A 17,849-nucleotide genomic window follows, 5' to 3' on the forward strand; every position below is an offset into this window, starting at 1 on the left:
TGCGAGCTCCCTCGCACGGTGGTGAGTGCTTGGCGGGCGCGCTCCCGTGATACAGCCGGGCTATAGCCGCTCGCTGTACTCACTCGGCCGCCCGGCCCCCGCGCGCCCGGTCATCGGATGTGATTGACAGCAGCGCGAGCCAATGGCTGCGCTGCTTCAATCCATCCACTGCAGCCATCTGCGACCAGGCTGAGCTGCAATAAGCTGACGAGGACGAGGAGCGAAGATTCGAGGCGTCAGGTAAGTAAAACGGGGGGCCTGGGGGCGGCGGTACTGTCAAAAGTTTTTTCACCTTAATGCATAGAATGCATTAAGGTGAAAAAATTTTTACCTTTACAACCCCTTTAACATAATCATTACTGTTTTATTTCATTTTTAGTTTTATTGATAATGACTTTTTTTTAAGTTTTAATGTGGAAATATATGTTGATATTATGTATACATGCATTTCCCCACTTTCCCTTTGTTCTTATACCTTGGTTTACTCCTACCTGGACTCTGTATACTAAAATAGTACAGGTGCCATCAGTCCCTTTCCGCCCCCCCCCCCCCCTTACATTCTCTTATTCTTCCCCCCCTCCCTTCACTTTTTTCTTTTCATTTTCCCTCCCCTCCTCCCCCCCCCCTCTTCCCCCCCTTCCCCCCTCTATGTCCCACTTTACCCATTGTGTGTATGTCATAGCACGTATATACCACTTAGCCATATCTATACTTGTTATCCATTCTAAGCGGCCACTAGTTCCTCTCTATCTCTTGAACCCACATATAATTTCTGATCGTTTACTGATGTGCTAATATATAACTAATATATAGCACATATTACACTGTCCTTGTATCTCTCCCCCGTCACCCTCCCCCCCCCCTTCCCATAGGTATATATACATATGTTAATTACTCTTCCCCCTGTGTCTATTATAGACATACATGGTCATAGTTCATTCCTCATATTTTTCTTTAGTTTTACTATCCAGCTGTTCTTCTATGTCATTGTCCTTCCCTTTTCTCTCCTATAACCAGGTTTATTATCAATTCTCACTCCCCCTTCTCCGTTTTCTTCCCCCCCCCCACATCATTCTCCCCCCCCCCCCCATTTCCGTTCACATCCATCCTCCAGTCCGTTCCATGTTCTTTTATTGCTGCCTCTCCCTGATTCCTACCACTGCTGACACTTCTACACACAGAGTTCAGGCCACTCCCCCCCTCTCCTTTACTATTCTGCTCTCCTCTCTCTCACTGCTCTCCATATATAAATCCTCTTCAGCTCCCAGCCAATCAGCTTGTTAAAGGAGCGCCGCCGTCACACCACTCACGGCGTGCCAGCTCAGGAAACGCGTCGCACATCGTGTGACGTCATCATCCCGTGTCTGGATCGGCTGCTAACCAAGCCTCTCTTGGTGCCTGTCTCCGATGTGTGTCTCGGCCGTCCACATCCAGCGTTCTTAGACTGCACAGAGTTTTTCACACCTACCAGCCGAGAGATGACTCCACGGATCCCCTGGATTGCCCTGGACATGTTTAATGCTTGAAACTTTCTACTCAAATGTGAGTGTATTACCAGCTGTTGCTGTTTTTTAATAAATTGTTTTAAAGCTGCACCCAGAGCGGCCTCCTCTTCCTTGTCTTACAGTGTATTGGATAATGGCTTCTACTCCCTTCGGAAGGCTGCCTTGATGTGGATTCTACAATTACCCCTGCCTCTTCACCTGCAGTGTCACATCACGGACTTACCCTCCACTCATTGCTATTATGAACTGTTAATCCTTTCATTTATTTTCTATGTCCATCATTGTATTATTGGGTTTTGCTGTCTATCGTTGCGCCGAATACTTGTTATATTACTGGCAGGCGGTGAAGGAGCGATGTGATGCCTCCTCACCACCTGTTTTAATCCCATTTTTTGCACAAACACGCCGCAACTGCATGCCGCCCCCCACCGCAAGTCTAAACAAAGCCTAAGGCCTTGTTCACACAGGGCATACCAATACAGGGCCGTGTTTAGCTGCAGAGGGAAGCACAGGTGTTCCGTGCATCCCATGCAGGCAGTCCCGTTGATGTCAATTTGGACACAGCAGCTGCACGGAATACACAGGTGTTCCGTGCATTCCCGTGCAGGCAGTCCCATTCATGTCAACTGAAATACAGCAGCTGCAAGCCGACACAGTCACTGCTCCCAACCTGACATCCGTGTGGAGCATGTCTCTGAACTCACACTGTCTGCGTTTGGGTCCATGCACCTACACCCACTGGATGTCAGACTTGTCCTTGCAGCTGGTGTGTCCCATTTGACATCAACGGGACTGCCTGCACAGAATACCTGTGTATCCCCATGAAGGTAAATGCGGCCCTCCATGGCGTACCCTTTAGCACAACCCACTGAACGAGGTCTTAGTAGGAATTTAGCAGGAATTACATAATTTATATTGTGTTTATGTATGCAAATAAAGATTTTAGTGTTTTTCTTTGAGAAAATAGTGATTTGATAAACATTTGCGCAAATATTGCAGGGCCCTTAAAAATCAGTAACACCTTCTTTTTATTCTACTGGTCAAATTCTGAATGCTGTAATGGAGAAATTAAAACCTTCAGATTTTTTTTAAAATTAGGAGATTTACATTTTTGCGTACGTTCAATTTTCACCATTTGCAAAAAGGAGCATGTAAAAATATATTTGTTTTTGTTATTTATTAACTCCATACAGGTTAAGCGTTTATATTTAGTAGGGATTTAGCAGGGATTTTGTCAAATTAGCAGTTTTCATGTGCGAATAATGGTTTAAGTGCATTTTTTTGCAAATATAATTTTTTGATAAACATTTGCACAAATACCCGCAGGGTCTAAAAAAAAAATCAGTAGCACCTTCTTTTAGTCTACAGGTCATGTGCTTTCAGAAAATATAGGCTTGGGGGGTCTTTTACAAATTCTTAAAGCTGTAAGGGAACAATGAAAAACTTCAGATTTTAGAGAAATTGGATATTTACACTTTTGCGTCTGTTCGATTTTCACCATTTTGCAAAAAGGCACAATTTAAAAGTTACAAATATTCGGACGTTACTATTTTTTTTGCTTTTAAGGCCTCATATGCACACTGGATGTTTTTACAGCTGCTGTTTTTGGCTTTAGACATTTTTTTCTACAGTCAAACTCTCCAGCATGTTATCCTATGTGTCCATGCACACATAGGCAACATGTTATCAACTGTTTTTGGCTGTAAAAAAACCCCCAAAACTAGTGGGTTCCAAGAGGAGTTTTTCTTCTTTAAAAACGATGAAAAACGCTAAAAACCGCTATTGCAAAAATGCTGAAAAACTCACTGCAAAGCTACTGGCGTTTTTATTATAACATCCAGTGTGCATGAGCCTGACAGAGCGAGAATGGGGATTTGTGTGTGTAAACCTGTCAGGGCTGAGGAGACTGATCTGTTGTTCCTAGTATATAGGAACAACGATCGGTCTCCTCCCCAAGTCAGTCCCACCCCCCCCCCACAGTTAGAACACACACTGAGGGAACACATTTAACCCCTTGATCATCCCCTAGTGTTAACCCCTTCCCTGCCAGTGACATTTATACAGTAATCAGTGCATTTTTATAGCACTGGTCGCTGTATAAATGTCAATGGTCCCAAAAACATGCCAAAAGTGTCCAAAAGGCCGCAATGTTGCAGTCCCACTAAAATTGCAGATCGCTGCCATTACTAGTAAAAAAATAATAATAAAAATGCCATAAATCCATCCCCTATTTTTAGACGCTATAACTTCTGTGCAAACTAATCATTATACGCTTATTGCAATTGTTTTTTACCAAAAAATATGTGTAAGAATATATATCAGCCTAAACTGATGAAAAAATGTTTTCTGTTTATTCAATTTTTGGATATTTATTATAGCACAAAGTAAAAAATTAGTTTTTTTCAAAATTGTCGCTCTTCTTTTGTTTATAGTGCAAAAAGTAAAAATGCAGAGGTGATCAAATACCACCAAAAGAAAGCTCTATTTGTGGGAAATTGTCAATTAAAGTGATGCAGTGCCGTATCGCAAAAATGCTTGGTCAGGAAGGGGGTAAATCCATCCGGGGCTGAAGTGGTTAAAGCATCGCCTATGGAGATTTTTAAGTACCGTAGTCTGTCACCATTCCAAGAGGGTACACAATTTTAAGGCATGACATGCTAGGTATCTATTTACTCGGCGTAACATCATCTTTCACATATAGAAAAAAAATTGGGCTAACTTTATGGTTTTGTTTTTCTTTAATTCATTAAAATATTATATTTTATAAATATTATAGACTTTAGGAGCTGTGTATATACTGCTCCTACAGTGCTGCAAAGATGCTGCTTGCAGGACTTTTTTTTACCGTCCTGCAAGCGCACCACTTCAGTGTGAAAATAAAAACACTCGGGCTTTCACACTGGAGAGACAGGAGAGGCTCTTTACAGCGCTATGCAGGTGCTATTTTTAGCACTGTAGCGCCTGTAAAGCACCTCAGTGTAAAAGCAGCCTTAGTATTCTGCTATTTTATCATTAGGAATTACACCTGTGCGAAGGGCCATCTTCGTCCACTTGTGATGCACAGGTTTTCTGTGCATCCCCGTGCAGACAGTCCCCATTCATGTCTAGCAGGTAGTATGGGATTTACTGATAAAGAAGCTATAGGTACGACTTAGCAGGGAACTTGAGAACATGGTACTTGGAACACCTAAACTTGGAACACCTTTTGTTTTGATTCACTTGGAATCTATTTAGCAGATGTAAACTGACAGTTCAATTAGGGTTTTAATACAGAAATGTAAATACTGACCTTAATTGAGGATGAAACATATAACATGTCTTCCAAACTAAAATGACAGCATCCATTCAAGTACTCCTGGCAGAATTCCTGAATTAACTGGAGGTTATAAAGACTGTCAGCCAGGGACATAGATTCTTTGAAGCAGATATCTAAGAAAAAAACAAAACAAAAAAAATGCTTGCATTATTAGTAAGCAGCCACAAAAATCACATGAAAAAAGAAAAATTCCTACGAGCCAAAATGAACCTCGTGCTAAAAGTAAGCACTACACAGCGCATACATGAATCATTCTTGTAATGCGTGTGAAATATTAAATAAATAAATATGATGCGCTAGAGTGTGCTAACCGTGCCCTAATCCTGGCACACAGCGATACAGTGCATATACAACAGAGTATAAAATAGTTTAACCCCAATATCGTATATCCCCAAGGTAAACAAACTTAGTGTGCACAAACAAACCATGCAGTGAGCATGTGAAATGGTAATATCAACAAATAAATGCTCCAAAATGAATAAGTGCAAACCAGGTGCTAAAGGTGCAATAAACATATAAAGTAATAAGATAAAAAGTGTTAATTCATAAATGATTCATATATGCAAACAAATGCTGAAAAATGACATGTGCCAGCCAAAAAGTGCAGAGTGTCACACAATACATATACTTAATCGTCCATCATAAACGGTGTCATCATCATGATTGCAATCACATTCCCCCTGATGATGACACGTATGCCCTGTGTCGAAGACGCGTAGGGGAGGGGCTAGGACAGAGTGTTAGGCTGCAGCAGCTGCCTGTGCTGGGACGGTCTCCATAACCTCACTGCTACATCTATTACCTATTGTTTTATCCAGGTTATATGCCTCTTCTGAGTGGTGCACTGACGCACCCTCAAAATGTGAGTACCCCCTTCTGGGGGAGAGTTTTTTTATCTGACCTTGTAAATAAACACGTTTTAAACGTTATCACACCATATGGTTCCTTTCTCTTTTTGCCTCTCATTTGAGCCTATGCTGGAGCCTGTTTTCCTGTGATCCATACTGAGCCCTGGGTGGCTCAAAAGCGTTTCCTGACTCTGTCTAGTGACTTAGTCACATTTCCTAAGGTGAGCGCTTTACCTTGGGGGGGTCACCTTTTGTTTCACCATCGCATGATATGTGGCACATGGAATCGCAGCACATCTGAATACATCATCACTGAAGCACAGTTGTCATCACTTTCATTAAGAACTTTTGTGTTTAATATATGTCTAGTTTATGATGGACGATCAAGTATATGTATTGTGTGACACTCTGCACTTTTTGGCTGGCACATGTCATTTTTCAGCATTTGTTTGCATATATGAATTATTTATGAATTAACACTTTTTATCTTATTACTTTATATGTTTATTGCACCTTTAGCACCTGGTTTGCACTTATCATTTTGGAGCATTTATTTGTTGATATTACCATTTCACATGCTCACTGCACGGTTTATTTGTGCACACTAAGTTTGTTTACCTTGGGGGATATAGCACATATTGGGGTTAAACTATTTTATACTCTGTTGTATATGCACTGTATCTCTGTGTGCCAGGATTAGGGCACGGTTAGCACACTCTAGCGCATCATATTTATTTATTTATTTCACAAAAATCACATGCCTTCATTAGTAAGGATATTGCTGTTATAATTTGTGTAATTTGGTTACCAAAATCCAATGTGAAAAGGATTTCTAAATGCAAGTACAGTAAAACTTTGGCTTGAGAGTAATTTAGTTTGAGAGCGTTTAGCAAGACAAGCAAAATTTTTAAATAAATGTTGACTTGATATATAAGCGATGTCTTGATTTACAAGTAGCATCAAGTCACAACTGAGTATAAAAGAGAAGAGAGGCGCCTCTAAGTGTAGCAATACAGTTACATTTAATGAAGGTAAAACATTTAGAAACTCATATGGTTGATGATTTAAACAGGCACATCTAAGTATGCAGGCATCCGGGTAAATCTGTCCACATAAACCGTCCTCCTCACCGCCATTGACGTTGTCCCTTCCATGCTGTGCTCCATGAGCGGTTCAAGCCACGCTTTCAGATTGCTCTACTGCAGGGTAGTCTTCCCGGTCACGATTGCAGAGTGGTAGCGGTGAGAGCTGGTGGTGCGGGGGATGGTCTATGTGGACCAGTTTACCCCAGATGCCTGCATACTTAGATGTGTCTTTTTTAATCATCAGCCATGTGAGTTGCTAAATGTTGGACCTTCATTAAATGTAACCATATTGTCACACTTGGAGGCGCCTCTCTTTTCTTTTATACTCTCTAGCTTCATCATTGCTTCTAATCTCCTTGTGGAGGCTTCCAATTGTGGGTGGACATTTAATGGTAACACAACCTAACACATTGCTATAATCTTTTTATATGGACTATAAACTGAAGGACTTATGAATAAATGGTTGTGGAACTAATCATTTGAGTTTCCATTATTTCTTATGGGGAAATTCGCTTTGATATACAAGTGCTTTGGACTACAAGCATGCTTCCGGAACTAAACATACTCGCAATGCAAGGTTTTACTGTACCAGTATAAGAAAACTGCATTGCTCACCAGTAAGTCTGGGTAACTGTGTTACATCAAACCACCACACTGCCAGCTTATTTGAACACTGGATGGATGGTGAGGAAATAGTGACATTGTCCCTCATTAGTGGCACTGTTGGTGGTGTTGTGTCCCAGGTCATTACTGGATGGGTGGCTCCTTTTTAGGGCTGCCAGAATGCATTTTTTCTGCCAGAGCACATAGTAGTCTAAAACTAAATATGTTACCCGCGAAACGTGTAGGCCACATTTCCTTGACATCTCATACCAGGGAACTGCACATCCTGAACCAAAGAAACAGTAAACTGTACTAGTCTTCAGACTGTATTATGTTTTAAGAATTTCCATCCACGGATGGCAAATAAAAGTTTTTCTACATACCTTTTTAAAACTGTGTTACAAATCATTTTTCCTTGTCAAAAGAAGTTTATTGAGTATACAATGTTATAAAGATACATAAAGTAAGTTTACAAGGATCTATAAAGTAAGCTCATTGTTTTACAGTAGGGTTTATATAGGTAAATATCATGAAATTTCAAATATTAAACATTGGGTTCACGTAAACCTAAATTAAAGATATATATAATTTCCTTAGTTACTTTTGTAGGTATTTAAATGATTTATACCTACTATACATATTGTTTACAAGTAGAGTGTATATAGGTCAAATAAATTCTGATAATGAGCGTTAATCGTAAGGTGGAGAAAAGGAAAGAGAAAGAAGAAAAAGGGTTGAAAGGTAGAGGTATGGTCCACAAGGTTGTCCCGCTCGTCAGTTTATTATTCTTTTTAGTTCTCTTTGAAGCCTTAGAATGGGTGTCTCTGTAAGTCATTTAATCTGTTACCATGGCAACAGGACAGAGTCATTGAAGTTTGACAGGAACTGTTGTTTTATCCAAGGATGCCAAAGTTTTTCAAATTTTGGAATTTGATTTTGATCGATGGCTACCATCTTAGCATGGGACATTGTATTATTCATTCTGTGAATTGTTTCTGCTAGTACCAATGTAGGAGATTTCCATGCCTTGGCCACTGTTTGTTTTGCAGCCGTTATTAGTTGGATCATTAGTTTGAATTGAGAGAGTGTTAACCATTCCGGTTTTAGATTAAGTAAAGTTAAATATGGATCTGGTTGTATTATTTTTTTAAATATTTTAGATGCAATCACGAAGACTTCCTTCCAGAAGGTTTGGATTACTGGGCACGTCCACCATATGTGTAAATATGTGCCTATTTCTGGGCATCCTCGAAAACAAAGAGCTGAGGTATTAGGTGAATATTTTGTCACTCTAGCGGGTACAAGGTACCAGCGAGTTAGGACTTTATAATTTGTCTCCAGTGCTAAGATGTTGGGTGAAGATGACTTAGATGTGAGCCATATGTTAGACCAGTCCGTGTCTTCTAAAGTTCGTCCCAGGTCCTCCTCCCACCTCTGAACGTAAGAGGGTCTATTAAGATTTGCTACTCCATATAATTGATTATAAAGTGATGAAATTGTACCTTTAGCAAATGGATCTTTTGTACAGATTGATTCAAAAATGGATAATTGGGATAATGGTGTATCCCCCTTTAGGAATGGTGTATAGAAATTTTTGATTTGGAGATATCTAAATATCTCAGAGTTTGGTAGATCATATTTTTCTCTAAGCGATGGGAATGAAAGGAATGATTTAGATGCTATGAAGTCATTTAGTGTCTGAATGCCTGATGTTGTCCAAGCTTTAAAAGAATTTGGGTAGATCCATGCCGGATAAAAGGCCGGATTTCTGATAAAAGAAAGGAGAGGATTGTGGATCTCTAGGATCAAGCCATAATAAATTTGATATTAATAGAGGGTCATTTTCTGAAGCCTCTATAAATACCCATAATGGGATTTCCTGTTTTGCATGGTATTTGGACAGACTGGCCAAATGTGCTGCTCTGTAGTAGTTAGTAAAATTAGGGTATCCCAGGCCTCCTTTATTTTTGGGAAGATGTAGTGTGTGTATAGGTATACGTGGTTTAGAAGAGCCCCATATAAACGAAGTTGCTCTTTTTTGTACTATTCCCAAAAAATAGGAAGGAATTGGAATAGGGAGGACTCTGAATAGATAAAGCAATTTGGGTAGAATAGTCATTTTGATTGCATTAATCTTCCCCATCCAGGTTAAAGGAAGTTGCGACCATTGTTTTATTAGATTTGTGATCTGTCTTAATACAGGAGGATAATTGGTTGAGAATAAGTCAGAATGAAATGCTGTTAAATGAATTCCAAGATATGGGATTGATTTTTCTGCCCATGTGAATGGGAGTGCAGCCCTAGCCGGGATCAATTCCATGTTTGTGAGTGAAATATTAAGTACTAGGCATTTCTTAGGATTAATCATAAGGCCGGATAGGTCTGCAAATCCATCAAGAGCTGGTATTAAGTTAGGACCAGAGACCTGTGGTGATGATAGAAAAAGTAATATATCGTCTGCAAATATACATAATTTGTGTGTAATACCTCCTACTTCAATGCCAGTTATAGTTTGGTTTGTTCTGATGTATTGGGCCATGGGTTCGAGTATAAGGGCAAATAATAAGGGAGATAATGGGCAACCCTGTCGGGTACCTCTTTCGATATTAAAGGCTTCAGATTTGTATCCAGCATATTTTATTACAAATCATTTTTCAACTCCATAGAGACACATGTAAAGTCACACTTTGCTTGCTCTTGAATTTTGTATTTACTAGGGATGGTGCCTCTTTGGAGTTATAATAGTTTCACGCCTACCCCCACCCCTATGTATAAATATGGCATTGCCTGTCTTTCCCCAGCTGTAGGATTCCTGCATAGACTCTCAGTCACTAACCAGATATACTGCTCCATTTATTTGGATATTTCCTACTAAGAATAAATAGGATAAGAATTCACATAAGTCTATCATACGCCGACCACCAATAACATTATGACCACTGACAGGTAAAGTGAATAACATTGATTATCTTGTTACAACGGCATCTGGAAGTGGGTGGGTTATATTAGGCAGCAAGCAAACATGTTATCCCTCAAATTGTTGTGTTGAAAACAGACAAAATGGGCAAGTGTAAGGATTTGAGAGATTTTAACAAGGAACAAATTGTAATGGCTAGATGACTGGGTTAGATCAACTCTGAAACTGCAGCTCTTGTGGGATGTCCCTGGTCTGCAGTGGTAAGGACCTACCAAAAGTGGTCCAAGGAGGAAAAAAAAAAAAATCTGAGAACCAAGGACAGGGTCATGGGCAGCCAAAGCTCATTGATGCACGTGGGGAGCATATGCTCGCTCATGTAGTCTGAAGAGTATAGAAGTCTAGAAGAGTTACTGTAGCTTAAACTGCTGAAAAAATTAATACGGGTTCTGATCAAAAGGGGACAGAACACACAGTGCATCGCAGTTTGTTGTGTATGGGGCTGCGCAGCCACAGACTGGTCAGGGTGCCCACAGTCAAAAGTGCCCACACTGGGAATGTGAGCATCAGAATTGGACCACTAAGAAATGGAAGATGGTGGTCTGGTCTGCTGAATCACATTTTCCTTTACATCATTTGGATGGCCAGATGCGCGCGTGCCGCTTTCCTGACAAAGAGATGGCACCAGGATGCACCGAGAAGAAGGCAAGCCAGCAGAAACTTAAACGACCTGTTACAGACAGCATGGTGCCAGATACCACAGCATACCTTCAGAGGTCTAGTGGACCGGGGAACTACAGACCCGTTAGCCCAACATCAGTAGTATTCAAGGGGTGATAAGGGACTATATATACACAAGATTTTAGTAATGCAAAGGTATCATTAGCAGTAATCAGCATGGATTCATGAAAAATCGTTCTTGCCAAACAAATCTACAAACCTTCCATGAGGAGGTGAGCTGCCATCTAGATAAAGGAAGGCCCGTAAAAGTAGTGTATCTGGATTCTGCAAAGGCATTTGATACAGTTCCCCACAAACGTTTACTATACAAGCCAAGGTCTGTCAGCATGGACCAACGGGTGAGTGCCTGGATTGAAAACTGGCTACAAGGGCGAGTTAAGAGGGTAGTGATAAATTGGGAATACTCGGAATGGTCCAATGTGGAAAGTGGGGTCCCTCAGGGTTCTGTCCTGGGACAAATCCTATTTAATTTAATTATAAATGACCTGGAGGATGGGATAAATAGCTTAATCTCAGTTTTTGCGGACGATGCTAAGCAGGGCAATAGCTTCTCCGCAGGATGTGGAAACCTTGCAAGGAAATCTGAACAAATTAATGGGGTGGGCAATTACATGGCAAATGAGGTTTAATGTGGAAAAATTTAAAATAATGCATTTAAGTGGCAAAAACTACTCACCAGAGGGAGAACCTCAGGGGAAATATAGGATGGAAAAGAACCTGGGGGTCCTAGTAGATGACAGGCTCAGCAACAGCATGTAATGCCAAGCTGCTGCAACCAAAGCCAACAGAATATTGGCATGCATTAAAAAGGGTATTAACTCCAGAGATAAAATGATAAGTCTCCCACTCTACAAGACTCTGGTCCGACCGCACATGGAGTATGCCGTCCAGTTCTGGGCTCCAGTCCTCAGGAAGGATGTGCTGGAAATGGAGAGAGTACAGAGAAGGGCAACAAAGCTAGTAAAGGAACTGGAGGATCTTAGTTATGAGGAAAGATTACAAGCACTGAACTTATTCTCTCTGAAGAAGAGACGCTTGAGAGGGGATAGGATTTTAATGTACATATACCATACTGTGACCCCACAATAGGGATAAAACTTTTCCGCGAAAGGGCATTTAAAAAGACTTGCTGCCATCCACTAAAATTAGAGTTAAAGCGATTTAACCAGAAACAGCGTAGAGGGTTCTTTATGGTAAGAGTGGTAATAATGTGGAATTCTCTTCCACAAGTTGTGTTTTCAGCAGGGAGCATAGATAATTTCAAAAAAACTATTAGATAGGCATCTAAACAAAACATACAGGGATATACAATGTAATATTGACATAAAAGGGCACACACACACACTGGACTTGGACTTGTGTCTTTTTTTCAACCTTACCAACTATGTAACTATGCAAGTCCATGCCTTGAGGGGCTGGGCTGTTACAGTGACAAAAAGGGGGACCTACTCAATATTAGGTTCATGATCGTAATGTTATGGTGGGTGGGCACAATGTGATGGCTGATCGGTGTGTACATGTAGACCGAGCATACTTTCTTCTTTTAACACAGCTGCAGTGTTTCCAGTACTTGCAGTTCATTTACTGGATTCTTTTTTGATGTCTGAAGTAGTTGTTCAAATCACAAAGCAGTGTACTGCCTACAGTGTGTTCATCAGTGATATATGCTCCACACTTTAGAAACACAGTATTAGGCACATAAAGAAAAAAAATGAAAACATTTAAATAAGGTCAGGGGATTGAAAACAGTATTACTCTAAGGAGGGAAAGGGACTAAACATATTTATTGTGTTAAAAAAAGCATGATCACACGGTTGATACCAATGGTACAGTAAGCTTATGGAAGTCACGAGTTACTGTATAGAATGGGGACAAATGATAATTTGTTTGTAATACTTTAATACCGTATGGTTGTAGGGTTAAAGTGGATATAAAAGGTTTACACACCCCTCTTAAAATGTCAAGTTTCCGTGATGTAAAAAAATGAGATAAAAATAAATGATTTGAGAACTTTTCCATCTTTAATGTGACCTTTAAACTGTACAACTTAATAGGAAAACAAACTGAAATCTTTTTTTTTTTTTTTTTGGGGGGGGGGGGGGGGGAGTAAAAACAAAAAAATGAAAATAATGTGGTTGCATAGGTGTGCACACCCTCCTATAACTGGGAATGTAGCGGTGTTCAAAATTAAGCAAGCAATCACATTCAAACTCATAATAAATAGGAGTCAGTACACACCTGCAATCATTTAAAGTGCCTCTGATAAACCTCAAATAAAAGTTCAGCTGTTCTAGTAGGTCTTTCCTGACATTTCCTTACTCGTATCCTACAGCAAAAGCCATGGTCCGCAGAGAGCTTCCAAAGCATCAGAGGGATCTCACTGTTAAAAGGTATCAGTCAGGAGAAGGGTACAAAAGAATTGCCAAGGCATTAGATATACCATGGAACACAGTGAAGACAGTCATCATCAAGTGGAGAAAATATGACAACAGTGACATTACCAAGAACTGGACGTCCCTCCAAAATTGATGAAAAGAAATGAAGAAAACTGGCCAGGGAGGCTGCCAAGAGGCCTACAGCAACATTAATGGAGCTTCTGGAATATTTGGCAAGTACTGGCTGTGTGGTACATGTGACAACAATCTCCTATATTCTTCATATGTCTGGGCTATGAGGTAGAGTGCCAAGATGGAAGCCTTTTCTTACGAAGAAAAACATCCAAGCCCGGCTAAATTTTGCAAAAACACATCTGAAGTGTCCCAAAAGAACGTGGGAAAATGTGCTATGGTCTGATGAAACCAAGGTTGAACTTTTTGACCATAATTCCAAAATATATGTTTGGCGCAAAAACAACACCGCACATCACCAAAAGAACACAATACCCACAGTGAAGCATGGTGGTGGCAGCATCATGCTTTGGGGCTGTTTTTCTTCAACTGGAACTTAGTTAATGTAGAGGGAATTATGAACAGTTCCAAATATCAGTCAATATTTGCACAAAACCTTCAGGCTTCTGCTAGAAAGCTGAACAAAAAGAGGAACTTCATCTTTCAGCATGACAACGACCCAAAGCACACATCTAAAATCAACAAAGGAATGGCTTCACCAGAAGAAGATTAAAGTTTTGGAATGGCCCAAGCAGAGCCCAGACCTGAATCCGATTGAAAATCTGTGGGGTTGTGCACAGGAGATGCCCTCGCAATCTGACAGATTTGGAGTGTTTTTGCAAAGAAGAGTGGGCAAATATTGCCAAGTTAAGATGTGCCATGCTGATAGACTCATACTCAAAAAGAGTGCTGTAATAAAATCAAAAGGTACTTCAGCAAAGTATTAGTTTAAGGGTGTGCACACTTATGCAACTATATTATATTATTTTTATTTCGCTCCACCGAAAAGATTTTAGTTTGTTGTTCAACTGAGTTGTACAGTTTATAGGTCACATTAAAAAGGTGTAAAAAGTTCTGAAATGATTTATCTTTGTCTCATTTGTTTACATCACAGAAACCTGACATTTTAACAGGGGTGTGTAGACTTTTTATATCCACTGTACATAAAATAACGGTCAACAGCCTGCATTCCCTCTTCTGTCATGGAACTGCTCTCTCATCCTCTGGCTGCCTAATGGTAACTTCAATACAAACCTATCCTATTATCAAAAAAGCTTTCATACACACTTGCAGTATATTCTACAGGCTGTAAAATGGGGAGATCAAGCTCATCTGTGTAGTTAGATCGGGGGGGAAATGGATTAATTTCTGGCCAAATGCTTGTTGCTTGCGGATCCTTTGTCCGTAAAGAGTAAGTTTGTATTCATTAAAAGGGAGCCCTTAGACTAGCACAGGGCTAGGATACATCCTTAGCATCTCCAACTTCAGAACAAAGCCCCATACAAAAGTCTACGAGGAACTAATGCCATCAACTCAGTAAGCTTACACCCTTTAAGCTGGCCATAGATGGCTAAAATCTTGGCCAGTTCAGTAGGGACCGGCTGAGATGGCTGATTGTACCCAAGTTGATCCATTGATTGACTTGGGTACAACCAGCATACTGGATTTTTACATGTGATTATTGCCAGCTCCTATAGCTGCTAGCAATAATCACTGTGTTCTCCTGGCAGGGACTGCTCCCTGTGCTTGAAGCACACAATAGCTCCATTAGAGAGATTCCCCCATCAACACAGTCAATGCTGAATCGAGTGATTTTCTGGAAAGAAAACTGCAACATCTATGGCCTGCCTTAGAGTCTGAGTCTCTTGCCTGCTATAAAAATAATTCACACTTTTTTTTCAGATTTTTTGCTGCACTGATGGGAGTACTATGTATGCATAGGGAAATAGCATTTGTCAGGAGGAGCAAGTAATGGAACAACATATTTCTCTCACGATAGGTGTAGTTTAAAATGGAATGTTCAGATTACAGCATAAGTCACTTGTGTTGGGCTGCATTGCACATTCCAGGCCCAATGCAATAAACAAGCTAAAATCCCTTCTAAGAAAGAGGTACACCAAGTACTGCAAGAGTCCAAGATGGTGGCACATGCAGATGCAGGGGCTGGGTGCTCTGTATAGCAGTGTGAGAGGAGGACTGTTTTCCTAGGGTTGTATTGTCCATAATCCCATCAGGTACAGTGTTTTAGGAATTTTAATTTTTTTTTTAACCACTTTAAGACCGGGCCTTTTTTTCAAACTTGTTATTTACAAGTTAAAATCATTTTTTTTGCTAGAAAATTAATTAGAACCCCCAAACATTATATATATATTTTTCTACCACCCTAGACAATAAAATGGTGGTTGTTACAATACTTTTTGGCACACTGTATTTGTGCAGCGGTCTTACAAGCACACTTGAAAAAAAAAAAAAAAAAAAAAAAAAAAACCAAAACAGTAAAGTTAGTCCAATTTTTTTTTTTTTTTTATGTGAAAGATGATGTTACGCCGAGTAAATTGACACTCAACATGTCACGCTTCAAAGTTGCGTCCACTTGTGGAATGGCGACAAACTTCTACCCTTAAAAATCTCTATATGCAACATTTAAAAAATTCTACAGGTTGCATGTTTTGAGTTACAGAGGAGGTCTAGGGCTAGAATTATTGCTCTCGCTCCAACGTTCGCGGCGATAGCTCACATGTGTGGTTTGAACATTGTTTTCATATGCGGGCGCTACTCACATTTGTAGGGGTGCAACGGATCGTCATCGATCCGTGATCCGATCCGATCCGCGGAGGTTGATCCGTACGGGACACCCGCGATCCGTGGAGTGCTCTGTGGCCTCGGCCATAGGAAAGGCCGCGGCTTTGGCCTAGCTCCGGAGCGGCGGCCATCTTGGTACACCCGGCGGCCGCTTAGCACGTGATCTATCCCTTCTGTGTACTGATCTGTACAGTGGAGGGGAGAGATAGGGTGGCAGCAGTGCCAATACTCTGCAATGCCCTGCTGCAATACTCTGCAATGCCCTGCAATGCCCTGCCGCAATACTCTGCAATGCCCTGCCGCAATACTCTGCAATGCCCTGCCGCAATACTCTGCAATGCCCTGCCGCAATACTCTGCAATGCCCTGCCGCAATACTCTGCAATGCCCTGCCGCAATACTCTGCAATGCCCTGCCGCAATACTCTGCAATGCCCTGCCGCAATACTCTGCAATGCCCTGCTGCAATGCCCTGCCAATACTCTGCAATGCCCTGACAATACTCTTCCATACCCTGCCAATACCCTGCCAATAGTCTGCCATACCCTGCCAATACTCTGCCAATACTCTGCCAATACTCTGCCAATACTCTGCCAATACGGAGATTGTGGATATTACAGTGGGGGAGATTTATTTTTTGTTGATCCGAAAATGATCCGAACCGTGACTCCTGATCCGAGGAACGATCCAAACCGTAAGTTTTTTGATCCGTTGCACCCCTACACATTTGCGTTCGCTTCTGCACGTGAGCTCAGTGGGACGGGGTGCGTTTAAAATTTTTACATTTTTTTTCTTATTTTACCTTTTATTTTTAATTTTTACACTGTTATTTACAAAAAAAAAAAAATATTGTGTCACTTTTATTCCTATTACAAGGAATGTAAACATCCCTTGTAATAGAAAAAAAGCATGACAGGTCCTCTTAAATTTGAGATCTGGGGTCAAAGATCTCATATTTACACTAAAAACGCAATAAAAAGAATAAAAATTAAATGTCATTTAAAAAAAATAAATAATAAAAATGTTGCTTTAAGAGCTATGGGCGGAAGTGACGTTTTGACGTCGCTTCGGCCCTGCAATGGTATGGAGACGAGTGGGGGCCATCTTCGCCTCACTCATCTCCATACCCAACAGGGGAGCGGACACAATCACCTCCACCGCTGCAGATGGCTCCAGTAAGCAGCGGAGGGCACCGGAGAGCCGATAAAAATGATCTCACGGCGAATCCGCTGCAGAGACCACTTTTATCTGAAAGCGGACCGCCCGCTGAAGAAGAGGATATCGGGGTTATGGTAGCTAGCTGCTGCCATAACAACGATATCCCTCTTCAAAGGAATAATGATGGCGGGCGGTCCAGAAGTGGTTAAATAACATTTTACATTTTGATATATTTAAATAGAAATGTGGGCATGTGCTAGGAGTATGTATGTGTGGTTTTGTTAAGTGTTTTATTGCTGCTGTAAAGAGTACCTGAATAAATTTTGTTGTATGTATACAATGACAATAAAGTATATCTAATACAATTTAAATTAATTGTAAATATAGTAAATAAAAGCTGACCACTGTAAGCACCTGTCAGTGTCAAAGTGTTTGTTGCCCTAAAAAAAAAAAAAAAAGAAAAAAAAAAAATGGATCCTGTTCCTTAAAAGC

General features: G+C 40.6%; 1 protein-coding gene across 4 annotated transcripts in view; it reads right to left on the minus strand.

Annotated features, from left to right (window-relative positions):
- CAMSAP2 (calmodulin regulated spectrin associated protein family member 2) overlaps positions 1-17,849 on the minus strand; it is a 165,949-nt gene that overhangs the window by 63,184 nt on the left and 84,916 nt on the right. For all 4 annotated transcript variants that reach the window (XM_073592945.1, XM_073592943.1, XM_073592944.1 and 1 more), the window contains one exon: positions 4,795-4,934. In XM_073592945.1, coding sequence (XP_073449046.1) covers positions 4,795-4,934 — 140 coding nt within the window. The remainder of the gene's footprint in view (positions 1-4,794; positions 4,935-17,849) is intronic.

This window comes from Aquarana catesbeiana, linkage group LG07 (assembly GCF_042186555.1).
Source record: "Aquarana catesbeiana isolate 2022-GZ linkage group LG07, ASM4218655v1, whole genome shotgun sequence".
NCBI classification, from domain to species: Eukaryota; Metazoa; Chordata; class Amphibia; order Anura; family Ranidae; genus Aquarana; species Aquarana catesbeiana.